General features: G+C 40.6%; 1 protein-coding gene across 9 annotated transcripts in view; it reads right to left on the reverse strand.

Moving 5' to 3' along the window:
* Positions 1-2369: 2369 nt before the first annotated feature.
* The window catches only part of ZNF280C (zinc finger protein 280C), a 53702-nt gene continuing 29061 nt past the window's right edge, over positions 2370-27010 (reverse strand). For 8 of the 9 annotated variants that reach the window (XM_058658390.1, XM_058658392.1, XM_058658387.1 and 5 more), the window contains 11 exons: positions 25946-26166; positions 21128-21279; positions 20322-20422; positions 19426-19572; positions 16325-16456; positions 12173-12465; positions 11574-11714; positions 6679-6744; positions 4202-4320; positions 4031-4067; positions 2370-3945 (listed from right to left, as the gene is read on the reverse strand). In XM_058658390.1, coding sequence (XP_058514373.1) covers positions 3930-3945; positions 4031-4067; positions 4202-4320; positions 6679-6744; positions 11574-11714; positions 12173-12465; positions 16325-16456; positions 19426-19572; positions 20322-20422; positions 21128-21279; positions 25946-26166 — 1425 coding nt within the window. In that variant the 3' untranslated portion in view covers positions 2370-3929. The remainder of the gene's footprint in view (positions 3946-4030; positions 4068-4201; positions 4321-6678; positions 6745-11573; positions 11715-12172; positions 12466-16324; positions 16457-19425; positions 19573-20321; positions 20423-21127; positions 21280-25945; positions 26167-27010) is intronic. The other variant, XM_058658388.1, reaches the window with a different exon arrangement.

A 27010-nucleotide genomic window follows, 5' to 3' on the forward strand; every position in this document is an offset into this window, starting at 1 on the left:
AGCATCCCTTGGCATGGGTGTGGACTAGGTCTGGGGTGTGCCAGGCTGGGCCTGGCTCCAACACCCATTGGTGCTCATAAGAGCCAGGGTAGGTGTAGGACAGGCTGGGATAGGTCTCTGCACCTGCTGAATCACATGAGAGCTGGGTCTAGGGGTGGACCAGGCAGGGCTAGGCTGTAGCACCAGAGTCAGAATGGATGTGGGCTGGCTGGATAAGCCCACTGTATATGCCAAGGCAAGAGGTGGGCCAAGTCAGACTGGGCCAAGCATCCACCAGTATGCGTGAAATCTGGGGACATGACCTGATAGAGAATCTTGGGGTACTTCTTTGTCAGGACGCAGTTCCTGCAGGTTAGCATAAGAATTGAGGCTAGGAGCAACCCAGACCAGGCCAGGTTACAGTTAGTACCTGCTGGCCTGTGTGTGGGTCAGGTCTGGGGCAGGCCAGGTTGGGCCAGTTCATAGCACCCACTGGCATATTTGAAAACCAGAACAGGGTGTGGTATAGGCTGGGTTGGATATGGGATGGGTGGGTCCTGGAGTCTTGCCCTACCAGCTCACATTGGCAACTGGCAGTTCACATTCAGCTGCCAAGTGCTGGGAACAGGAGCAAATCCTATCAAACTAGACTGAAGAATCACCTGGAAAGTATGATATCCAGCACTGGGAGTGGGCCCAGCGGGGAAACTGTGGGCACCTCTCTGATGGGCTCTAACTCCCACAGGTGAGCATGAGAACCAGGTCTGGGGGTGGGCCTAGCTAGACAGGTGGTGGCACCCACCAGCATGAGTGTGGGCTGGATAGGTGGGTTGGTTGGGCTGAGGTAGGCTGCAGCATCCACTGGTGTGTACAAAACCCAAATGGCTGTAGGACAGACCAGACTGGTCTGCTGCACAGGAACCAGGGCTGGGGGCAGGCCTGGTGGAGGTTATTAGAAGTTGCTCCAACTGGGCTGCAGTTCCCATTAACGTACACGAGGACCGAGGGTGTGGTGGGTAGGCTTCACCTGGGCCGCAGCATCCTTCAGTTTGTGTGTGAGATGAAGCTGGGGACAGATCTGACCTGGTAACTGCAACCATGCTGAAGCTGGTGATGGACTGAGCTGAACCCTGCACTGACTGGCACAGAGGAGTCAGGTCTGGGGTCGCTTAAGTTGAGGTTTCTTTGGGGACCCACACCCTGCAGCAACTGGACCTCTGGATTCAAAACTCCAATCACAGGGAAAATGACAGGATCTGTGGCCTGACTGTGGAGTATGTGTCAGAACTGGGCCTCCTCAGTTGTTGAAGCCTGTGCAGTAGACAGCTTGACCAGATGCACGTGGGGAACACGACAGATCACTGAAACCTGCAGATGATGTCTAATACCATGCAGGGTAGAACAAATTGGGCACCAGTCCTGTTTGAGCTTCGACAGCAGGTATTTGGGTGAGCCGAGACTCTGAGGTGGACTATATCAGTCAATGAACTTTGGAGGGATTTCCTCAACCTTGGATCAATGAAATCACCAGCATGCGAGAACTATCAAAACTACTTGAGCATGCTGCACATTGGGGACCTTAGGATGACACTGGGTGGCTGTCCCACATTCTTGGGTACTGGTATGGTTAGGCTGCTGGGAGTGGCCCTCACCTCCTCTCTCTCTCTCCTCTTCCTCCAGACACAAGAAGAATAGAAAGGAAGAATGAAAGCAGTCGTTTCATCCACTTCCTCCATTCCTTGATCCTTCCTACCTTAATTGATGGTTCTTCTCAACAACGTAAATATTATCAAAAATAAAATAAATTATCAAAAGAAAAAAGTTCAAGAAACTAGTAAAGTATAAGTGGTGAGCTTTAAAAAAAAGATTTATTTTTATCTAAGAGAGATAAAGACGCAGACAGAGGTCTTCCCTCCACCTGCTGGTTCATTCCCTAAAAGACTGCAATGGTCAGAGCTGTGCCAATCTGCAGCCAAGAGCCAGAAACTTCTTCTAGTTCTTCCACATGGGTTCAAGGGCTGCAGGACCTGAGCCATCCTCCTTTGCCTTCCCAGGCTATAGGCAGGGAGCTGGATGGCAAGTGGAGCAGCTAGGACTCTAACCAATGCCCATATGGGGTACCAACACTGCAGGTGAAAGATTAGCCTGTTAAGCCAATGCTCTGGCTCCAAATGGTGAGTTTTTACCTGTACTGGAGGAAGAAGTGTGAGACATGGTATAAGCACTCAGCAGAACAATCAGCCTTCCATGTAAGAAGTAGAACAATGATCCTAGTTATGTCATACAACCCACAACTTTCACATAAAACTTTTAAAGAAAATAATTACCAAGACACTTTAACAATGCAAACTTTATTTAAAAATAAGTAATATAAAAATGTTCAACAAATATTTATTCAGTGTAACCAAAATAAACAAACATCAATTTTTAAAAACATATGTCTATATCTATATATATGGGTAGGAAACAAGCGCACTTCTTGGTCCCAGTACTTTTGAATATATTACCTTTATCCAAAGGAATTACATTAATGGCTTGATGGCTAAGATGATAACACGTATTAGATATTTGCAAGTTTAAAAGTTGTTTTTCAGGTTCTGAAAGACATTTTGCCAATTCTTTGTCTCAGAACTCATAATCCCTAAAATATAAATGATATTCCCAAGATGACACATGTTATAACATCAAATGGTCTGAACAGGTATCCAATTAAGAAGCTACATGTAGGTAATTATATGAGATCTGCAAAGAGTTTTAAGGAATGTCTGGAAGTTCTTAGCAGAAACAAAACACAAAACAAAAGGTAAAAAGAATAATGCAAAGGAGACAACAAAAAGAACATAAAAAAGTTAATGAAGAATGACATAAAACTAAGCTGCCAAAATCAATGAAGGTTTTAAAAATTACACATTTTGGGTATTAGTATTATTGAGAATTCCTAGTATTAATACTGAATAAAACCATAAATGGCAATAAGAATAACTTACCTCAGGAAGGTAACTTTATAAAAATTTTCTTTTTCTAAAAACAATGTAACCTGGGTTCGAAGACCAGAATTTTTATATTCCTTAGACTGCATGCATGCTAGATTAGTAAAGGACAGCAGTCAAACTGACTGAACTTCAACTTGGATGTCAAAGGACTGATTTTGCAGTCATGTCTTAGAATCAACTCTTACATGTAACAGCAAGCGCCAAAACCCTCAGTGGAAAGTTGTATTCAGTTTGGTGAGCTCTGAGGTCATCTCTGGCCGAATCAACATCAGACTTATGGGCAGCCAGTCAGGTGGTCAGGGATTCTCCTGACTTCTTAAGGCCACAAACTGGAGGAGGTCACACAGGCAAACAATTCACATTGTGTGGAAAGAGAGAACAGGCATTAGTTATGTCCTCTGAAGGGGGACACTGTCCAGTGGTATTCTGGACTTTTTTTTGAAATTTCTGTGTTGTTCCTGCATCTGAAAATGTATGAAAAAAAGAGCAATGACAAAGAGGAGAGATAAAAAAAAAACCCAGCTATTTGACCTAAAATGTAAGACTTAAAAGAAAGCAGACAGATCAGACAATAAACGATGAACAGTTCCTATAGTTTGGAATGTAATATTCCAAAGGCAAACACACCAGAGAAAAACACACATTACTTAAGCAAGCAAGGGAAGACTATAGTAACACAAATTAGTTTTGCAGAGTGCCAACTGGAGGAAAAAACACATGTTAAGCTACATTAACCTGACAGAGATCAGGTAGAGAATCTAGAGTCATTTGAAAACTGAAAAAACTTCTAAGACTTAGTGTCATGAATTGGTTGTTTAACCACCTTCATGTGGGAATATGCGTCAGAACTTTAAACTTGGGAAACTGCCTTTGGGTAAGAAAACACTTCAGAACATTGAACTTGGGATATTCCAACTTGTCTTGCACCAGGTTGCACGATCGTCACACAGCAGCAATCTAGTTCATCAACTGGCTTTGAAAGTAAAAACAAAACACTTTAATATTTCTCATTTCTGTTAATGATGCATTAAAATGCATGGAATGAAAATGAAACTTACCCAGCAGTGAGATCAGAAGTTGAGGTAATTTTGGTCACTGCAATAAGAAAAAGAGTTTTACACTTAAAGCAGTGTATGTGAAAAGCCAGACTTGGTTTAATAATATAAAGGGCCCATAAAAATACTGGAATAAATAGCAGAAGCCCAAAGTAACATTTAATGTATACTTACTATTCTCGACCACAACTTGGCAACTGTGATTTTTATAAAGACTTAAGTGTTTAGCCATACGATCTAGGCGAGTATAATCAGTTAGGAAATCACAGTGAAGGCAGACTACAGTAATGCCCCTATGGGAGGAAAAAGAAGAAAAATTAGAAAGAGGTTCTTACATTTTACGGCAATTCACACACAGGTTCAATAATTATTTTTAAGAGTCCATGTTCTTTTAATGTGATGTAATGTCATTTCAACACCTTAATCCAGGTTATTACTGCATCAGCCTTAACTACCACAATAGCTTTAATCCATTTATGTGCTTAGTTGATTGCAACTCAACTTGTACACTCCTCCAAACTGGTCTTCCTTTAGAGCCCTTGATTTTATTCAAGACATGGATGATTTTCCCAATGTCTTCAAATTAAAATTAAGTCTAAACTCCCCGGCACTGTTTTCAAAGGACTTCACAATCTGAATCTAAGCTTAAAATGATCCCCCCAGATTGTACATACTGTTATGCGAACTTCATGCTCCATTCAAACTAGTACTGGTTATTCACTGTAACTCACAAAAAGGCGTATGTACTGTGCTTTTTCCTATGATTTTTTAAAAATATATTTATTTATTTTACATTGGAAAGTCATATCCATAGAGAGAATTGGACACAGAGAGAAGATCTTCCCCTCCGTTGGTTCACTCCTCAAGTGGCCGCAATGGCCGGAGCCAAGCTGAGCTGATCTGAAGCCAGGAGCCAAGAGCCTTCTCCAGGTCTCCCATGCGAGTGTAGGGTCCCAAGGCATTGGGCTGTCCTCCACCCACTTTCCAGGCCACAAGCAGGAAGCCAGAAGGGAAGCAGAACAGCTGGGACATGAACCGTCGCCCACATGGCATCCCTGCACATGCAAGGCGAGGACTTAGCCACTAGGCTACTGTGCTGGGCCCCTTGCTACACTTTTATGCATGCTATTTCTTCAAATCAGAATGTTTCTCTTCACAGAAGCAGCAACTTCCCCTCATCCTTGAAATCATAAAGTCTCTTTGTCCTCCTTGTTACAAATAATGGCAAGTTCCACACATAGAAATTAACTAGTTTTCTGCTGAGAATTGAAATTTAAGTTGAGAAAACAACACCTTTCATCTTTAATCAGTCAAATAGCATACACACAACTGAGCTTAAAAATGAGGTAAAAAAGTGTCATCTTTAAAATTAAAAAATCCATCTACAGGTTTAAATTTTTTTTCTAAAACATGCAATATAGCTTGTCCTTTTCAAATTACTTGCATGCAGTATTGTTTTAACAATAACACTAATGCATTTTTAAAAACAGAATCAAGCTTTATTTAATCTGTGTGTCAGCTATTCGGTCCAAAATCATTAATTTTCAATATATACATGAACTTACTTACTCAAAAAGTATATATCAAGTGTCCACCAAGTGCAGATACTATTCAATGCCTGGTAAATATCTGGTAACATGAGCAAAATAACTAAACAGAGGAACATGGAGTCAAAACAAATCAGAAAAATGTGAAAAAAATCATGCTTGGTGATTTTGAGCAGAGAGTTTATAGTAAAATCAAAGTTAATTTTAATATCCTTAGAAATATTAATGAAAACTTTCTGTATATAACCACATTGCATATTTATCTTCATTTCCTAAAGAAAAAGTAAAAATTCCTAAGGCTTCATACTGGCTTCAAACCTCATACCAGCTTTGGTAAACTTACTTCTACTCAAATACTGAAGGTTTCCCCTTAATCACTGGCACCAGTGAAACAAAGTTGATTCAGGAATAATAGGCTAACCCTTAGTTAGAAGGGGTGGGAACATTAGCCCTGCCTGTGCTTTCCATGAGTTCCACAAAATCATTTGTCTAGATCTGCTAAGGCAACCGCAGGTGGAACTTGAAATTAAATAAATCTGTAGCAGACTAATTCTGAAGTTGATAAATTTATATGGCCTGTGGGTGATGCTATAAATATCAAAATGGGGCCCAGTGCAGTGGCCTAGCAACTAAAGTCTTTGCTTTAAATACGCCGGGATCTCATATGGGCTCCAGTTCTAGTCCTGGCAGCTCCACTTCCCATCCAGCTCCCTGCTTCTGGCCTGGGAAAGCAGTCGAGGACAGCCCAAAGCCTTGAGACCCTGCACCCAGGTGGGAGACTGGAGGAAGTTCCTGGCTCCTGGCTTCTGATCGGCGCAGTACCGGCCATTGCGGTCACTTGGGAGTGAATCATCAGACGGAAGATCTTCCTCTCTGTCTCTTCTCCTCTCTGTATATCTGACTTTGCAATAGAAATAAATAAATTTTAAAAAATCAAAATGGCTATTAGAATGAAAAGGTTCCCCACCCTGGTCTATTGGGACAATGAGCAGAACTTTACTATGTCCAGTAACAATCATATTATATACAAGGTACCCCAATATCAGGTTTGAAGAAGTACTGCAATTTTTAAATAGAGAAAAAGGAAAAAGATCAACCGGTTACCTGAAAGCTTTGGAAGAACGCTTCTTCAGAAAATGAATCTGCATTCTTTGAGAGTTGCCATGACTACTGGAGAGGCAATAAATAAATCAGATTTTATTAATTTTGTAAATTGAATCATACTAATTTTATAACTACATTTTGAATACCTTTAACTTCTGAGTTTTATTGATCATGACCCTTAATAATACAAATATGTTGGTCCTTGCTATGGTCTAAATGTGACCCACCCATTCATATATTAAAATACAAACTCTCACAATTATAATATTAGGTGGTGCAGGCCTTTGGGCCCAGAGAGCTAGCTTGCCCCTTCCACTATGTGGGGATGTAGTGACAAGGTAGTATTTATGAGCAATGGGTCCTCACCATACTCTTAAAACTGCTGACATCATAACTAGAATTCTCAGCATCCAGAGCATGAGAAATTTCTGTCATTTACACACTTATCAGTCTAGTATTTTGTTATAGCAGCCTGAATGCACCAAAACAGCCATCTTAGTTTAATTCAAAAGTTTTACCTTACATTCAGTTTTGCCTGAGGTATATTTTTGAATTAATTGTTTCCCTGAGAATATTCTTAGATGATCTGTACCTCACCACTATAAAAAACTCTCAAGAGTTAAAAATGTAAAGAATCAAATTAAACTTCTCCAGCTATTAAGAGTAAAAACAACTTAAAGGTCATTCACTAATAATTTGTTCTGCAATAATAGAAATCATTATGAATGATATTCATTTGTTACTTTCTGATTCTAATATGCTTTTTATTTTAATATGGATGGCAATAATCTGAATTATTCTGGAAGTAAATGCAACTCAAACTCAATGGCATTGCTAAATATATAAATAAAACCAAACATTTAAAGAACCCTTTGAAATTACTAGCAAAACCTTTTAAAGGAAGCAAAGTTCATAAGTTAAAATAATGCTTCTCCTGCATATGGGAACAGAACTCTGCAACCAATGGTAATAGCTCTCATATCAATTTTAAATTAAAAAGAAAAGCTTGTCTAGTTAGAAAACAAGACAGGATTAGCCAGGATTTGTGTAGCACAGCATTACTCAGAGTATCACCTGGAACCTTGTTAGAACGACAAAGGCTCGGGTCTCCCTGCAAACCTGCTCACTCCATCTCTAGCAGGAGGCCCAGAAACCAATTTTAACATCTCATTCTTATGCAAGCTAAATTTGAAAAACATTAGCTTTATCTTTTTTCTGACCGATCCAAACTAGCCAAACACAGTTAGCCTCAGACACAAGGTAACCACCATCATCATGGCATATATGCACAAGGAAAAAGAAAAGATTTTGGCTAGCAATAATCCCAAGACAATAGCCTTAGAATAGGGGGCAAGATGAAAACAAAGAGTTTCTTCACAGAGATAGTGCAGGCAAATGTGAAGTAGAATAGCTCAGTGATATAGAACTGAAATAAAGGAAAAATCTTTATGAATAACTTTGGTTATCAGATACTTCTGGAAGTAGGTGAACTGAGAGTGAAGGAACACTATATTCTAGGAATAAGCAACAAGGAAAATACTTTATTTTTAAAAACTATAATTGGGAGGGGGGCATGGTGCCGTAGCCTAGCAGCTAAAGTCCTTGTCTTCCATGTGCTGGGATCCCATATGGGCCCCAGTTCGTGTCCTAGCTGCTCCACTTTCCATACAAATCCCTGCTTGTGACCTGGGAATGCAGTAGAGGATAGCGCAAAGCCTTGGGACCCTGAGCTTATTAGCATGGAACAGGGCTGACCACCCCACACCAGCACACACACAAGCTATGGCTGAGAGCATGTCTAGCAGGGCTAGATCCCAGTACCTGACACTGAGTGTTAGATCAGGGGATGGGTAACAAACATTAGACTGGGCCATGACACCAACAAGTACACAACAGAACCAGTTTGGGGGGGGGGCGGATTCTGTGGGGGATATGTGGGCCCAACCCTATGGAATTACAAATCCTGCTGGTTAGCTTGAAAGTTGGAATGGTGATGGGCTGAGCTTGGTGTGACCATGGAACTCACCTATGCTCACTGGTACTGGGGCTGGGAACAAGGGCAGAAGGTATAGGCTGCAGCGCCCTAAAACAGGGTGTGGGGCGGGCTAGGCTGCACCAGTTCATACAAAGGCCAGGACAGTTGGGGCAGGTTATGTTGGGCAAGAGCCAAGCACCTGTTGGCATGTGTGAGATCTGGGTCTGGGAGTGGACCAAGTTGGGATAACTCGGGAAACTCCCCTAGTAGGTCATAACTCCCGCCGATGAGCACATGGTCCAGGCTTGGGTGTTGGGCAGGATAACTCTATCGTTCAGCAAGTATGTGAGCTGGTTTGGGAATGGGATGAAGTGGGCGTGGCCAAGCAATCCACAGCCCACTGGCAAGTGCAGAAAACAGGATATAGTGCTGCCACACCTACTAGTCTATATGAGAGCAGACTGAGCAGGGCCAGGTTGCAACACCTGCCAGTGAGTTAGGACTGGGGGCCAGCCAGGCCAAGCCATGCTGCAGCATCTGAAGGCAAAGGCCAAGGCAGGAGAGGGACTAGGCCAAGCTAGGTCAGAGCAACCACTGGCACACGCGAGATCTGTAGCTGGGATCAGGCCTGGTTAGGGAGCTAAGGGGATGCCCTGGCTGGGTTGTGGGTCCCATGGGTGTGCGCGGGGGTCAGCATTTGGGCTGCAGTCTTGCTTGGACATAACTGCAATACCCCTTGACATGTCTGTGGGCTGGGTCTGGGTTGTGCCAGACTGTGCTAGACTCCAGCACCCACTGGTGATCGTGAGAACCAGGGTGGGTATAGGACAGGCTGGGCTAGGTCTTGCCTCTGCTGAGCCACGCGTGAGCTACATCTGGGTGTGGACTAGGCTTGGTTCGGCTGTAGCACCCAACAGTAAGAACTGGAATGGGTGAGGGCCAGTCAGGAAAGGCTACTCTTCCTGTTAGAGCAGAAGGTGGACTAAGTAGGGTTGGCACATGGACCCATGGGTGGGTGGTGAGATATGGCACTGGGAGATGTTCTGATGGAGGAGCATGGGGAACTTCTGTCAGGACACAGTCTCTGCAGATGAGTGCAAGAATCAATAAAGGGAGCAGCTCAGATCAGGCCATCGGCTTTCCTTTGGCTCAGGTCTGGGGTGAGCCAGGCTGGGCCAGTTCATACCACCCGCTGGCATTCCGAGAGCCAGACTGGTGTGTGGGTCATTCCAGGTGGGGCTGTAATATCAGCCAGTTTACATTAGGGCTGGGACTGGGGGCTGGTTGGGCTGGGCTAGGTTGTAGTCCCCACCAGCATGAGAAGGAACTAGGCGTGGGCAGGGCCAGACCAGGCTATAGCACCCCTGGAGAATGCCAAGGGGAGGTGGGTCATGCCAGACTGGGCCGCAGCACGCAAGTAGCATACGTGAGACCCAGGGCAGCAGGGAGTGAACCCAGTAGGGGAGCTGTGAGGTGCTCCCCTGCTGGGCCACTACTCCCACTGGTGAGTGTGAGAGCTGGGATTGGTGGCAGACCAAGTCAGAAAGGGTTACAACACCTGTTGGCTTGCATGTAAGCTGGATCCGGGACAGGCCAGGCTGGACGGATTATACCTACTGCTACAAGCATAAGCCAGAGTGGGTGTGATCAGCTAGCAGATGCTGGCACAGGAAGAAAAAGCTAAACTTCAGCACCACCTGGTGAGTGTAAGATTCAGGAGTGGGAGTGAGCCCATTAGGGAAGCAGTGAGCACCTTCCTCTTGGGTTGTCACTCCAGCTGGTGAGCATGGAAACCAGGACTAGGGGCAGGCATGGCTAGACAGAGTAGCACCTGCTAGCACATGTGTTTGCTGGATAGGGGGCCTGGTTGGTTGGATTGAATTAGGTTTCGGTTCCCATCGACATGTATGAGAGCTCAGTGGGATGTGGGACAGAATGGACCAGTCTGCTGTTCATGCTGACAAGCACGGGAACCAGGGCAGGGGGCGGATCTGGTGGGGGTTATTGCAGGTCACTCCAACTAGGCTGAAGCTCCCACTGGCTTGCATGAGGGCCAAGTATGTGGTGGGCAGGATCGGGCTGGAGTGCAACACCCATTAGTTTGCATAAAAGACAGGGCTGGAGGCAGAACTGACCCAGTAGTGTGTGCATAGGCAAATTTGGGTGATGGACTGTACTGGACCCTGTATTGGCTAGCACACACAAGAAATCAGTTCTGGAATTACCTCAGATGAGGTTTCTTTAGGAATCCCCCCAACTGAACCACTGGACTCGGAACTCCAATCATGGAGAAAACTGCAGGTTCCATGGTCTGACCGTGGAGTGCATGTGTCAGAGCTGGGCCTTCTCAGTGGCTTAGATGGAGCAGTGGACAGCATATCCAGATGCACATGGAGGATATGGCAGTACACTGGAGCCTACAGAGGACACCTGGTACCATAACAGAGGACAGAGGAGAGAACAAATTGATCAACTACCCCAGCCAAGAATACCTGGGCAAACAGATTCTAAGGTGGACTATGTCAGCCAGTGGAGTCTGGAGAGATTTCATCATGTTTGGAGTGGCAAGATCAGCAGCAATACAGAATTGTTGAAGTTGAGTAGTGTTTTTGGGACCCTGGGATGTTTGGGAGGTTGGGTGTGGCTTCTTCCCTTATCCTTCCCCTCCCCCCAGTTACAGGAAGGAAAAAAGAGAATGTGAAAACAATGGTTTCACTCACTTTCCTCTAGCCCTTGACCTTTCATACTCTAATCAAATGTAAAAATTATCAAAATTAAATTGTTACAATTAAAAAAGTACAATGACTTTCCTACATCCTCCCTCTTGCTGCATATTTTTATCTCCATGATGAGACACTGCTTTAGAGAAATTAGCTTCCTGAATGACAACTTTGATTTGCAGTTTGCATGCTTAACTTACCCTGTCATATGCTCTCTACGGGCTTTATTACAGTTAGTGTTGTATTTGCAGAAACTGCAGTGTATATTTGCAGAAAAGTGGCTTGCAAAATCTTTTATTTTGGAGTGACACTCGATGCATGTGTGTATCTCCTGACGGCACCTTACAAAGGCAGAAAAGTGGTTTAAAATTATTGTAAAACAAAATAATGAAAAGCCTTATTAGCTTCTTAGTTGAAGTCAAGATGTTTAAATTAATCTTTAAATAGAGACTATAATTTCAAAATTTGCTTTAAAACTAGCTAAATTAAGTGTAAAAAATCTAATACCAGTTAATGTTTCCCTGGAATAGAAAAGATGAAATTAACTAACTCATATATCACAAGATGAAATATACAATTAGTGTGAACATGGAACTTATAAAATAAACAGTAATTCAATTCCTGTCCAGCAGTTGTATAAAAGTATCTTTTAAATAATTTGCTTGGGTTTTATACCAAGTAAGTAACTATGTTATGTAAGAGTGCACAAAACAGGTCTGTGACATGGTAAATTACATTAAAGTAAATATTAATACTGAAGATTAAATTAGTTTTGTCTATCAGGAATGGAGGGTGGTACCTTAACTTCTTCAAAGCTATGCTGATTGTATTTCTTCCGTTGCGCTGACTCTTCAATTGGGTAATGGGTTTCATGCAAGGGTTAGCTGTATCTCCCTGTAGTTGAGTTGTGCTAGCTGGACTTTCACTGGATAAAGTCTCGTCAGGCTTACTTGTCTTGCTTGCATTGGCGTTTGTAGAACTTGTAGCAGACGTACTATCACGGCATGGAGGCAAAACCTCAAGAGAAGTGCTTATAGAACTTTTAATTAGTGATTTTGAGTGAAGATGTCCAAACGAAGCTCGAATAGTAACCTTTAATAGAATGAATTTTCATACTAGTATAAAAAATATCACCAACTGCAAGCCCTCACCTTATGACCAATTGTTTCTGAAAGTATTGTCAAAACAGTTCAATGGAGAATAGTCGTATTAGCAAATGCTGCTGTAAAAGATGATAGTGAAATGAAAGAGTAATTCAAACTCCTTATTCTAATACTACAAAGATTAAATCAACGTATATCAATGACCAAATTTTAAGAGCCAAAACTGCAGAATTACAAGAAAGTACAGGAGTAAATTGTCATGACTATCTGTCAGCAATACCACAAGGAAATAAGAAAAAAAATAAATGAACAGGCATTTCTTTAAAGATATAAATACTAAACAAAAGAGTTACCATACGACCCAGTTATTCCAATCCTAGTTTTATTTTTCAAAGAGAAATGAAAACACTTCTTTACAGAAAAATTCACACAAGAATTTTTTTGTGGCAGCATGACTCATGCTTGTGAAGAAGAAACAATCCAAACGCTCACCAACTGCTGAATGCATAGAATTAAATGTTTCTAAAATCGAATGTTGGGACTGGGGTTAAAGATCTACCCAGTAAAGTCGCTACCTGGAACGCAGTCCTGGCTGCTCCATTTCCAACCTGGCTTTCTACTATTGAGTCAGAGAAAGCAGCAGAGGATGGTACAAGTGCTTTGGTCCCTGCACCCACATGAGAAACTGGGAAGAAGCTCCTGGTATCAGACATGCCCAGTTCCTGCCACTGAGACATTTTTGGGGAGTGAACCAGCAGATGCAAAACATCTCTATATTTCACTCTAACTGCCTTTCAAATAAATGACTAAATATTAACAAATTAAAAAACAAACATAAAACCCTAAAGGGTCCGGCATGGTATCCTAGCAGCTAAAGTCCTCGCCTTGAACGCCCCGGGATCCCATTTGGGCGCCGGTTCTAATCCCGGCAGCTCCACTTCCCATCCTGCTCCCTGCTTGTGGCCTGGGAAAGCAGTGAAGGACGGCCCAAAGCCTTGGGACCCTGCACCGTATGGGAGACCCTGAAAAAGCTCCTGGCTCCTGGCTTTGGACTGGCTTAGCTCTGGCCATTGCAGCCACTTGGGAAGTAAATCATCGGACAGAAGATCTTTCTGTCTGTCTCTCCTCCTGTCTACATATCTGACTTTCCAATAAAAATAAATCTTAAAGTAGAAATCCTAGAATGTTAAGTCCACCATACAAAAAAAAAATGAAGTACTGAAACATGCGACAGCATACATGAATCCAGCAGATATTATGCTAAACAAAGAAACTAATCTTTGAAGATCACATATTATATGACTCCATTTAGATGAAAATTCCAGAATAGGAAAATCCATAGGATCCAAAAATAGATTAAAGTTTGCACAGGACTAGTGGAGGGGAAATGGAATTACAGCTAATGGGTATGGGTTTTTCTCCCTCATGGATTCAGGGACCCTTGGGAGCACTTAAGCCATCTTCAGCTGCTTTTCCCCAGGCCATTAGCAGGAATCTGAACTGGCAGCCACATAGGATGCCAGTGCTGCAGGTGGTGGCTTTACCTACTGTGCTGCAGCGCTAGTCCCTCCATGGGTATTTTTGATCTTCAAGACAACTAAAATGCTTTCACAAACATAGAGGTCAAAATTTAACCCAAAGCCTGAAATAGCTGGAAAAGACCTGCATTATCCTTTGGTAAGTAGAAAACAGTTTCCAATAAATATAACCTTCTCTTTCTGGGAGTTCATTAGGCAAGAGTTTTGCTTCCTAAACTTATGGTGGAGATTACATTAATTCTTCATACAATATGGAGATTTTTGTTTTTTCTAAAGATTTATTTTTATTGGAAAGGCAGATCTACAGATAGGAGGAGAGATAGAGAGGAAGATCTTCCATCTGTTGATTCACTCCCCAAGTGGCTGCTACAGCCGGAGCTGAGCTGTTCCGAAGCCAGGAGCCAGGAGCCTCTTCTGGGTCTCCTAATCATTTAACTCTACTGCCCTCATGTGCTTGAGGAGCAGCCTATGTAGAAGCCTATCAAATACATGTGGCTTCATATTATACAAGAGCACTGGATCAGGGGCCAAAAGGTCTGAGGTTAAATTTCAGTTCTGCCTCTTTCCCAGTATGTGAAACAGAATAAGCACTTTCTTTTTTGTAAGCCTCCTCATGTGTAGCATGGGAATCTTTGCTTAATCTACCTCACTGCAACACGATATAGATCAAATAAGGGTATGCATGAAGAAGCTGAAAGTTTAATTCTAAAGTGTCATAAGAAATTCAGAATTATTATTATTATTATTGTTATTATTTGTGTATATTATCAGAATGAGAAGATAGACAAGAGGACTACATTGCTCCTATCTATCAGTATCCTGCATATCCAGTTTTAATTTGGGATGAATGTACTGTAGCAAAGGACATTGGTTAGTTCCCCTCATTGCAGCTATTCAGAGTATTGGTTTACATGATTTTAATTAATTTAAATACCAGGCATACATTCAAAGGTATATACTAAAACTCAAATATAAAAATTTTGTGATTATTCATTTCAGTTTTTATTATTCATCCCTCGCCTATAGCAAATTCTCGAGAGCTAATGTTATCTAAATGTTATTTAATGTTAAAGATAGAGAGGGGAGGCAGAGAAAGATCTGTCTGCTAGTTCATGCTCAAAACGTGTACACAGACAGCAAAAAGGAAAGATTTAGTTCAATGTGTGCTTCCTTACTATAAACAAATACTACCCAAGAGCAGAACTTGTATCTCTATATTCAGTAATGCCAACTTCAACAAAACAAATGGTTTTCAAGAGACTGATATATGCTGGGGTTACAATGACAGATCAAACACGATTATTCATAAAAACACCTTATCATCTGGCTGCTGAAACAGACATAACTATATGCTGCCAAATGGAATAGCTCCCAAAGCCTGCAGAATATTGAAACCTAATGACCCAGTGTACAATCAACCTATTGCCCTCACTGACAAAGCATACTGTTCTAGCAAAGCACACATCAACAGAAAACAAAAAACAAAAGAGAAACACAAGGGTCAGAAGTTCTTGCTTCCGAGCATAATAATAATAAAAGCTAAAGCTAAGATTACAATAAGTAGAAGTCAATTTTTAATATTACATCCAATAGGTTTCTGTTATTCATAAAAGCATATTAAAATACAACATTTGAAAGGCGGGTGTTCGACCTAAGCAGTTGAGACACAGGGTTAAGGTGCCTGGATCTCCTGTTGGAGTGCCTGAGGTCAATCTGTAGCTCCAGTTTCCAATTTCAGCTTCCTGTCAATGCAGACCTGTGAGACAGCAGGTGACAGCTGAAGTAGCTGGATCCCTGACACACATGTGGGAGACCTAGACTGAATTTCAAGCTCCTGGCTCTGGCCCCAACTCCAACTACAGCCATTTGGGCATTTAGGGAATAGGAGGTGAACCAGCAGAAGGGAAGATGGGAACTCTCCCTGTCTGTCTCTGTGCCTATTTATTTATTTGTTTATTTATTTAAAGATTATGTATTCAAAAGGCAGAATGATAGAAGGAGAGGGAGAAAGGAAGGAGGAGGTGGTGAGGAAAGCAGAGACTTTCCATTTGTTGATTCCTTTTCTATAAGTCCACAATAGCCAAGGTTAGGCTAGAAAGGAGCAGCCAGGTCTGTCATGCAGGTGTCAGAGACTCAAGCCATCATTCACCTCTTCCCAGACACATCCCGTGGAGAGCTGGGCTGGAGGTGAGTAGCTGGGATTTGAACTGGTACTAAAACGGGATGAGGGTGGCCCAGACAATGCCAACCTCACTACCTCTTGAATAAATAAAAATAAATTAATAAAGATACAACATATTTTAAACTTACTTTTGTTCCTGAAGGCAATCCCTGTAATTCTTTAGGCTTTATAAATGTCCGATGCTGTAACTTGTGATCCATTTTCTCCTGGGCGGTCAAAAACTGCAGCCTGCATTTTGTGCAACGATGAACTCCTTTTTTCTGTTTACATAAAATATTAACGGAAATCACAGAAATAGTATATTTTATCATGATAAACCCTGGTACCTGAAATTGCTTTTATTCTAATTTCTAAATTTTAGAAAAATTAGCATTTTACTATCTTCCATAATAGATATATCAAAATATTTTCATTTTTAAAACACTTCTTGTATTACTGAGTTTCAAAAGCAATATTACCATATAAGCATACATTCTGAAAATTATACCAATTAGATTCCAATCAGAAAAGTCTAATAGCAACTATAGCATGAAAGCTATTATAAATTTGAAGTATAAACAAAAAATTTGTAATATGAACTATCCAAGCACATGATCCTCTGGAAATGTTTTACTATATTTTAACTTTAAAACATAAATTCTTTTTTTAAGATTTAATTTTATTGCAAAGTCAGATATACAGAGAGGAAGATCTTCTGTCCGATGATTCACTCCCAAGTGACCGCAATGGCCGGTACTGCGCCGATCAGAAGCCAGGAGCCAGGAACCTCCTCCAGGTCTCCCACGCGGGTGCAGGGTCCCAAGGCTTTGGGCTGTCCTCGACTGCTTTCCCAGGCCAGAAGCAGGGAGCTGGATGGGAAGTGGAGCTGCCAGGACTAGAACCGGCGCCCATATGGGATCCCGGCGCGTTCAAGGCGAGGACTTTAGCTGCTAGGCCATCGCGCCGGGCCCTAAAACATAAATTCTTTTAAAGTTCTGGCTATTTCTATTTATTTCATGAGTTGGTAAAATATTTTGATTGACCTTATTTTATAAGCCCAACAAATCTGATAAAAACTTCCCAAGAAAGCTGTTACATAAACAACTGAATTGGTCTACCCAATCAAATTTTCTGCAATGATGATAATGTTCTATAGCCACACTTTCCAATTGGAAGATGTCAGCTACATGTAGTTATTAAACATAATTAAACAAAAAGATTTATTTATTTGGAAGGCAGAGATAAAGATTGAGATAGAAATGAGTGTCGCAGTGAAAAAGAAAGCTCTTCCATCTGCTGGTTCACTCCCCTAATGACTACATTTGCCAGGGTGGGGCTAGGCCAAAGCCAGGAACTTTTTCTGGGTTTCCCATGTGGTTGCAGGGGCCCAAGTAGTGGGGCCATCCTCTGCTGCTCTCCCAGGTGCATTAACAGGGAGCTGGATCAGACATGAAGCAGCAGGGACTCAAACTGGTGCCCATAAGGGATGCCAGTGCTATAGGTGTTGAATTTACCTACTATATCACAGTGTTGCCCCTCATTGAGCACTTATAAATGTGTATTCGTTTATTTGAAAGGCAGAATTAAAGATAGAGAGGGGAGGCAGAGAAAGATCTGTCTGCTACTTCATGCCCACATGGCTGTAACAGAACTGCTGCACAAGGAGTCACCAATTCTATCTGGATCTCCCAAAGTACTTGGGCCATCCTCTGTTGCCTCCAAGGTGCATTAGAAGGAAGCAGGATTGGAAGTGGAACAACCAGGACTCAAATTCACACTATGATAAGGGGTGCCAGCCATGCAGACATTTTAAACTGCTGTACCATGACACCAGTCCCTAAGAACTACTTAGTGACATCACATTACTAGGGAGATCCTAGAATAGAAAACTTTTTCTAGCGGTTCTTAAGGGTGAGGGGGCCCACAAGGATGAAAGAATTACAGGGCCTGGTGCAATGGCTCAGTTAGGCAATTTTCACCTTGCATGCGTCAGGATCCCATGTGGGTACCAGTTCATGTCCTGGCTGCCCCATTTCCCTTCAGCTCGTTGCCTGTTGGCCTGGGAAAGCAGTAGAGGATGGTCAAAAGCCTTGGAACCCTGCACCCATGTAGGAGACCCAGAAGAAGCTTCTGGTTTTGGATCAGCTGGGCTCTGTCTGGCTGTTGCAATCACTTGGGGAGTGAATCAGCAGATGGAAGATCTTTCTGTCTCTACTACACTCTCTGTATATCTGCCTTTCCAATAAAAATAAATAAATCTTAAATATTCAAACATGTGATACCATCACAGTCATAACAGATGATCTTGAGTGTGTTCAGAAATTCTACTTTTTAAAATTGTTTTCCACTTAACAAGTTAATTTTGATTATCTAGTGATGAACCAAAAGCTATGTTACTACCAGTGCTGAAGAAATTTGCCATCAAAATATAAGCAATATTGTAAAATATTTTGAGCTAACCAGTGAAGAAACAAAAACTGTATTAAATAATTAAATTCTATAAATCCACTGATTTCTGATTTTGGCAAAGGCATAGTTGTTCCTTCCCTCAACAACTCTCACTGTTTTATCAAAGTTTTGGTCAAAGGACAGTCTAGTTTCATGAAAAGAATCAGTTAACATAAAATGAAAAATCAAGGGAAAAGTACAAGCACTAACATAGACATCCCAGAAATTATATAGCAGAACTGGTAAAAGGAATGCAGGAAAGAAGTTACAACCTAAATAGAGTTCTCTGGCATAGTTCACATATCTGGTAATAAGTGACATTGCTGTTCCTTTGTAACCAATTGCTACAAAGGACTATTCTGGGTCACTGATGATAGTTGCATATCTTTCCATTATAAAGAGTGGGCAAAAAAGTAGAAATAAGGTTGTTAAGAAAAAAATGACAAGAGGGTTATGGGCTCTCAATTTCATATTTCAAACATACGTTTCCTATGCCCTAGATAACCACCTTCAAAAATATTCCCATTCCCACCACTCTTCAGACCTTGAAATAGCCAATCAAGTATTCCACTTTTTTCTTTTTTTCTAGAGTTGCTATTTCTAGTCATTTTTTCAGGATTAAAAAAAAAAACACCTTGTTTATGAGCCTCAGCATGGTAAAAAAACAACACACACACACAGGCAAAGAAACAAGTTTCACAAGTAATTCTACTTTCTATCTAGAACAAATTTAACTAATGTTTTCTCTTTGTGGGTACATTTATTTATTTTTATTTAGACAACACAAATTACTAAATCTCACCTGATGACTCATGTAATGATTCATATAGCTGGCTGCTATTTCACTAACTTTTAGGCAAAATGGGCATAACAAGTGCTTAGTGTTTTCATGGAATGTTTTAAAGTGAGTTTCCACATCAGCAAATGTTGATGATCTAAACTGGCAAACCTAGAAATGTAAAGAAGGTTTAGTTCGACATGAAAAATTTTAACATAAATGCAATTATTTCAAAGTAACACTTATGGGTCATTTCCTTAGAAGATTATATACTGTGTCAACTCTGCCACCTATATAGGCAAGAATCCCCTAACTGCAAATAATAAGAATAACTCCTGAAACAGAAAAGTTACTTTGCAAAATTTAAGGACATGTTCCAAAATCAGAGCTGGCCTTCCTTCTTCATTTCAGTTCTTCTACCCCCGACTTGGCTTGAGCTTTCAAGCTCTGATACTTCCTGCTCTCTATTTTTTGGCTAACTAAAACAGAGTATTTTTTCCTTTAAACTTTAAATAGCATCTAGGCTATGTCAGTGGCAATTTATCTTTATCTTCTTTTCTCATTTCTGGGAGCACTTTGATTCTGGAAAGATAATGATCCCAAAGCATTCAACTGGTTCCAGCTATGAGTATTTCCTTTCTCCTCAGCATGCCTATAATTTTTCTTACATGATAGGCGCACATGTTTGTGTCTGTCTAGTATACTTATCATGAAACTACAGCCTATAGGTAAAATGCAGCCCACCCCCCCACAGGTAATACATAAATTAAGTTAAGGGAGCTTTCATTAGTGAAGAAGATCTTCAATTTTAGGACAGTAACTAATGTTATTTAAATGGTTTCTAAAATCAGAGGAACTACAATGTTTCATAGCACATGAAAATTAAGCAAATATCTAAGTACAAAATAAAATGCACATACCTGGCATATATATGGCATCTCACCAGGTTTATGAGTGTCCTTCATATGTAGTAAAAGAATACGTTCTGATGCAAATGATAATTCACAGATTCTGCAAATAGCTGAAATAAAAACAATTATATCAGTCTAATGATATACACATATATATTTATACAATGTATATTTGTGTGTGTATATAAACATATATAAAAATATAAATAATAGTCATCTTGTACATCCATAACAACAAGTAGTAATAGTAGTAGGAATAGTAACAATGGCAGCTTTAACAATTCTCTAACTGGTAACTCTATAGTGTTATGTGGATATTAACTTATCTAATTTTCATAACTTCATTGAGGGAGATACGGTTATTTTTATCTCTGTTTCTCCAGATGAAGCTCCAGAAGCACAGAATGGTTAAGTAACCTACATGTAACTTGTAGCTGTATTAAAAGGCAGAGCTGGCATATGAATCTAAGTTGTCTAGCAATTAGACCTTGAACTTTAACCGCCACTGCAGCTACATTTTTCACAATAAAATGTAAATCAAAGGACAGCGATTTCAACTTTGAAAACCACAGAATCTAGGTGTTTTAATTTAGTCTCCTGTACACAATACATGGGTGGTGCCAAGGAAGTTCCACTAATGAATTATTTACGAGGGGTTTCAACTGCAGTAGCAAATTTTAAGTTTATAAAATGTGCTTTTCAACTGTGTCATCACATTACAAATCTTATTCCGGTTTGAGAAAAAAACAAGATTTTTTTTCACAGTGCAGATGACAAAAATCAATGCTTAGAACTTCAGTGAAATTGTCTCTTACTAGAAACCTCCTGAAGGGTATGTGTACTCTCAATGTGGCACTGCAGCTGGAAAGATGTGGGATACTGCCGGAAGCAGTACTGGCAGATGATAGGGTTTTCACAATTGCTCTGCTTTTCAGTTGTCACGTGATATCTCAGGTGGTTCATGAACCTATAAATAATAGACAACAGGTGCAATTATTCAGATTTATGACCAATAAAAAAACTTTATAATTAAGTATCTGAACCTAAGTTTAAAAGATGCAGTAGCAGGATTCAAAATTGTACCTCTAGGGCCTTAAGCACTCTAAAAAGATATGTACTCTTCCACCCATCCTTCCTGCAGACACAGGAGGGAAGACAGAAACTGCTGCCACCTCCTCCACATTCCACTCTAATCAGAGGCTCATATGAGTCTGCAACCCACTCACGTTTGTAATAAACATTAAAATTGAAAAAAACCCCAGATATGCACCCTAAGTAATTTACTTTCATTAACTGACTCTATAAACATTATTCCTTTTATCTTTATTTTTAAAAAAATAAATGAGGTCAATATGAAATATCAATGATTTGCTACAATTCTTCATCATTATTTAAGATAAAACATTTCTTTTTTGGTAAAGACCAGTACTAGCCTACTTTTCTACACATAATATGTTAAAAGGAAGGAAACCCTACCACTAAAAAGCTTTAGAATCATGAGAGAAATCTTTCTTAGTCCTCCAAGATGTACATTTTTTCAGTCCTACATTTAGCTATTTCAACTTCGTTAAAAGGCTTAAGAGAAGCAACTATGACCTTCAGTGGTAAAAAAAAAAAAAATACAAGTATAAACAGGCATGCTTATTTTGAAGAATGTATTGAAGTTCCAGGTTGAGTTTTTTTTTCCCCTCCTTCCTCCCTTCCATCTTCTCTTTCTTTTCAGGAGTGATCAGAGTTAAGATTTACTGAACACACAGCCAAGGAGCAGTGGGCTGGCAGGATAGCCCAAGACTGACTGCTCCCTCTTCGCTGAATTTTAAAGTAAAGTGATTCAATCAAAATTTTAAGACTGGGTCAACTATTCACAATTACATACTATGAGTCCTTAAAGAAAATAATCTTGAAGTGATCATTGTGAAGGTTTTTTTTTTTAAAATCATTCTTTCTTTTTCAGATTTCCAAGACACTGATTCTCTGTAAAGCTAGGTATGGTACACTTTGAAAAATATCTTTACTCCCTTAGTTTTGGTAAATGCCTGCAATTTGCTTTGAAAGGTACCTAAGGAGAGAGTGTATTCCAGCAGTTAAGATGCCTGTGCTATACTTCAGAGTGCCTGTATTTGTTTAATTCTCATGTCTGGCTCCTGAATACAGCTTACTTCCAATACAGCAGCCAGGTGTCGGTGACAGTTACAGTGACAGCTGAAGTAATCGGTTTCTGCCACTCATGTGGGAGACCTGCATTGCATTCCTGGCTCCAAGCTCTGGCCCACGCTCCTCCCTGGCCATCAGAGGCATTTGAGAAGTAAAACAGTAAATGGGAGCTCTTCTGATTTTGGTCTTTCTTATTCTACCTCTAAGACAACAAATAAAAATTTTAAATGGAGAAAGGTATCAAAAAAAGCAGATGATTCTATGGATAAATAGATATATGTGATAAAGTAAGCAAAGGTTAAGCTGAAAACCAAATTTGGAATGCTCCAAAATTCAAAACTTTCTGAGGGTTGAAATGACAGCATGAGTGGAAAATTCCACATGTGACCCGACAGTATGGATCACAGCCAAAACACAGGCATGTTAAAAATAGTGGGTGAAATTATCTTTAGGTTAGGTGAATAAGACATACATAAAACGTAAATGTATTTTGTGTTTTAACTTGGGTTCTGTGCAATATTCACTCCCTCAAATCTGAAACACCTTTGACTGCAAGCGTTTCAGATAAGAAACACTTCATATAGCAAAATTTTAATGGAAGAGATGTGATGGTAAATAGATGTTCTCTGTAAACTTTTTTTTCAATTTTGCTGAATATGAGGATATTTCATAATGTCTACAGACATACAATAAGAAGTTTACTTAGGTGCAAGAATTTTCAAGTACATGCACACAAAGGGTCTTCAAAACTTGGTGGAAATACAAAGTATGAAAAAAATTATGGGGGTAGGTGTGGTGGCTCAAGAGGCTAATCCTCCACCTGCAGCACCAGCATCCCACTGTGGGCGCATTTCTAGTGTTTGCTGCTCCACTTATAATCCAGCTCCCTGCTAATGGTCTGGGAAAGCAGTGGAGGATGACTTAAACCCTTCGGCCCTTGCACCCACATGGAGGACCCAGGGCAGCTGGAGCTCCTGGCTCCTGGCTGCTGATCAGCTCAGCTCCAGCCTTTAGGGCCATTTGGGGAGAGCTCAACTCCAGTCATTGTGGTTATCTGGGGAGTGAACCAGAGGATGGAAGATCTTTCTCCTTCTCTCTGGAAACATGCCTTTAAAATAAAAAAAAAAATAGAAAAAGAAAAAATTATTCATGAACTACAATTATTTCTTACTTCCCTTTCCTATTTTAACTTCTTTTTTTTTTTAAATTAAAGATTAGCTTATTTCAAAGGCAGATTTACAGAGAGGAGAGAGAAATGTCTTCCATGCCCAGATGGTTGCATGGCTGGAAATACTTGAAAATTTTTATAATAAAATGTTGGAGAAACAACCTCACCAACTTTTAAGCAATAACAAGCTGTATGTCTTGTACTTTGCTGTATCTCATTTAAGATGATAGATATGGGTCCAGGGCGGTGGCCTGGTGGCTGGAGCCCTTGCCTTGCAAACGCTGGGATCCCATATGGGCTATAGTTCTAATTCCGGCAGCCCCACTTCCTGTCCAGCTTCCTGCCTGAGGCCTGGGAGGGCAGTTGAGGAAAGCCCAAAGCCTTGGGTCCCTGCACTGGCATGGAAGACCCAAAGGAGGCTCTTGGCTCCTGACTTTGGATTGGCTCAGCTCCACCAATTTGGGCTGCTTGGGGAGTGAACCAGAGGACAGAGGATCTTCCTCTGTCTCTCCTGTCTCTCCTCTCCTCTCTGTCTCTCCTCCTCTCTGTGTATGTGACTTTCCAATAAAAATAAAAATAAGTCTTTAAAAGATGATAGATACAATAAGTAGCTGGACTCTATGCTTGGTATATGTTTGCAATGAAAGAATCTTGATTGAATTTGAACTGTAATACTGCATCAAGGTGGAGGAATCCACCGGGGGGAGGGGAGGGGGAGGGAGGGGGGATACCCAGAGCCTATGAAACTGTCACATAATGCAAAATAATTAACAATAAAAAAAAAATTGAAAAAAAAAGAAAAAAAAAAAAGATGATAGATACATGTTATGCCATGTAACTCAAAAGACAATAAAACGCAAACTCATGAAACTTGATAAATTCTTTAAAATTGTACTAGTAATTACATCTATGTTTCAAAATGTGTTAAGGTATAAAATTAAATGAGTCAGGATACATCAAACTTATCTAAAGTAGATAACCAAAATAGAACAGTTTCTCTGCAAGGTGAATGTGCTAAAAATAACTATGAACTGAAAAAATTTGAGCATTAAATGAGACTAGTAGGGAGGTGGTCAAAAGGAATAAAATGGTTCATTCTTGTGATTCAAGAAAAAGCAAGATTCTTGGAGCTATACTGGGATACAAGAGGTTAAGCTGCTTGTGATACTGGCACCTGTAGTGAAGCCCAAGTTCGAGTTCCAGGTGTTCTGTTTGCAACACAGCTCCCTGGTAATGCACCTGGGAAAGCAGCAGATGGCTCAAGCAACTGGACCCCTACAATTCACAGGTTAGACACAGAGGGAGTTCCAGGCTCCTGGTTTGATCCTGACTCGGCTCTGGCTATTGCAACCATTTGAGAAGGAGATCGGCAGATGCAACAGCTTTTTCTCCTTTTTGTCACTTTATCAAATAGATGAATCAATGAATGAATAAATCTTTTATAAAAAATAATTAGCAGGGCCCGGTGCAGTAGCCTAGCTGCTAAAGTCCTCGCCTTGAATGCCCAGGATCCTATCTGGGCGCCGGTTCTAATCCCGGCAGCTCCACTTCCCATCCAGCTCCCTGCTTGTGGCCTGGGAAAGCAGTGAAGGATGGCCCAATGCATTGGGACACTGCACCCGCGTGGGAGACCTGGAAGAGGTTCCTGGTTCCCGGCTTCGGATCGGCACAGCACCGGCCCGTTGCGGCTCACTTGGGGAGTGAATCATCGGACGGAAGATCTTCCTCTCTGTCTCTCCTCCTCTCTGTATATCTGACTTTGTAATAAAAATAAATCTTTAAAAAAATAATTAGCAGCTAGATTATAAAAAGATGTAAAAAAAAAAAACTCTTCATTAATGATACAGACTGAAAGCTTTTCGGGGACTAGCGTTGTGGCATGGTAGCTAAGGCTTCCTGTGACACCAGCATCCAACATAGTTCGAATCCTGGCTGCTCTACTTCAGATCTAGATCCCTGCTAACTGCCTGGGTAAAACGGTGGAAGATGACTTAAGTCCCTGACCCCTGCACCCACGAAGGTGACAAGGAAGAAGCTCCTGACTCCTCAGCTTCAGCCTAGACCAGAGCTGGCTGCTGCAGCCATCTGGGAAGTGAACCAGAGGATGGAAAACCTGTCTCTACTTCTCTGTAACTCTGACTCTCAAAATAAACAAACCCTTAAAATAAAAACAAGCCCTTTTCAACAGGATAACCTGCCTTTGCTCTTAGAAAGTGTCAGAATCATCTACTTAGGGATGGAATTTAACAAAGACACAACATTCAGATCAATAGTATACTTATTTTTAAGCAAATGCAAAGTACTTACATACCTGATATTATTTTTAAAAACTTTCAAGCAGCTGGGGCATTGAAAAGTTGTGTAACTCTTTGTTTCTTCCACATTACTTCCTTCATACTGTCCGTAATAAAAGTCACTCACTAACATAACTAATCTTTCTTTGTATGAATCAACCTTAGTGGTGCTTTTTGCATGTGAAAGTCCGGGTTCATTAGTTTTCATAAAATTATTTGCCATATCTGGACAACAACGCTGAAAGATAAAAATGTAAGCCACATTTATATCTTTTAAAAATTAGACACTCAAAAATGATTATGTGTTTACAACTAGCACCAGATTATATCAAACTGCATTTGATCTGTATCTGGAAAGACATTCACCAAAGTGTTTCCTGCTTCACACATTTTTATAAAGTTTCCAACAATAAATATCTATTATCCTCACACAGAAAAAAACTACTAATAAACTGGAAACCTTAGGATCAGAGATGTTCACACATATAGACAATTTTCCCTTGTAATTTTTCTTTTTAGATGCAAATATTATTTGATAACAATTTGTTTCTTATCCAGAAATATATATTGCATATTTGTGCCAAGATGAAATTTAAAAAGGAAGGGGTAGTTTTATATCCATTTATGTATAAGCTTCAGTATGAAACAGTAGTAGTATTTTATTAAAAACCTGACTAAAGCTAGATATGGAACATAGTTAACCTTCCATTCATTAAACACAAGGTACAAGAAAATGTGAGGCATAGACAAAGTATCAGTTACAACTTGAGAAGCTCAACATATCCGAGCTAAAATGCTTTCATATCTTACAGGTGATCTACCTTAAGAATAAAACCAACACCTCATATAAACTGACTGTAATGTGAAACACTTACAGGAGTCTTTTTGCCTCAATAAGATAAAACTTATTTTACACACTTTCAGTTGTAGAATTTCTCCAGAAGAATTCTTACATGGGTGCAGAAGCCATCCTTCCCTGCATTCCCAGGCCATAAATGGCAGCTGGATTAGATTTCTCTCCAGACTCATCAAATACAAACGTGTACAGATTTTTGTACATCAAGCACACCTCAGTAAAGTGT

Source organism: Ochotona princeps, chromosome X (genome assembly GCF_030435755.1).
Source record: "Ochotona princeps isolate mOchPri1 chromosome X, mOchPri1.hap1, whole genome shotgun sequence".
Lineage (NCBI taxonomy): Eukaryota > Metazoa > Chordata > Mammalia > Lagomorpha > Ochotonidae > Ochotona > Ochotona princeps.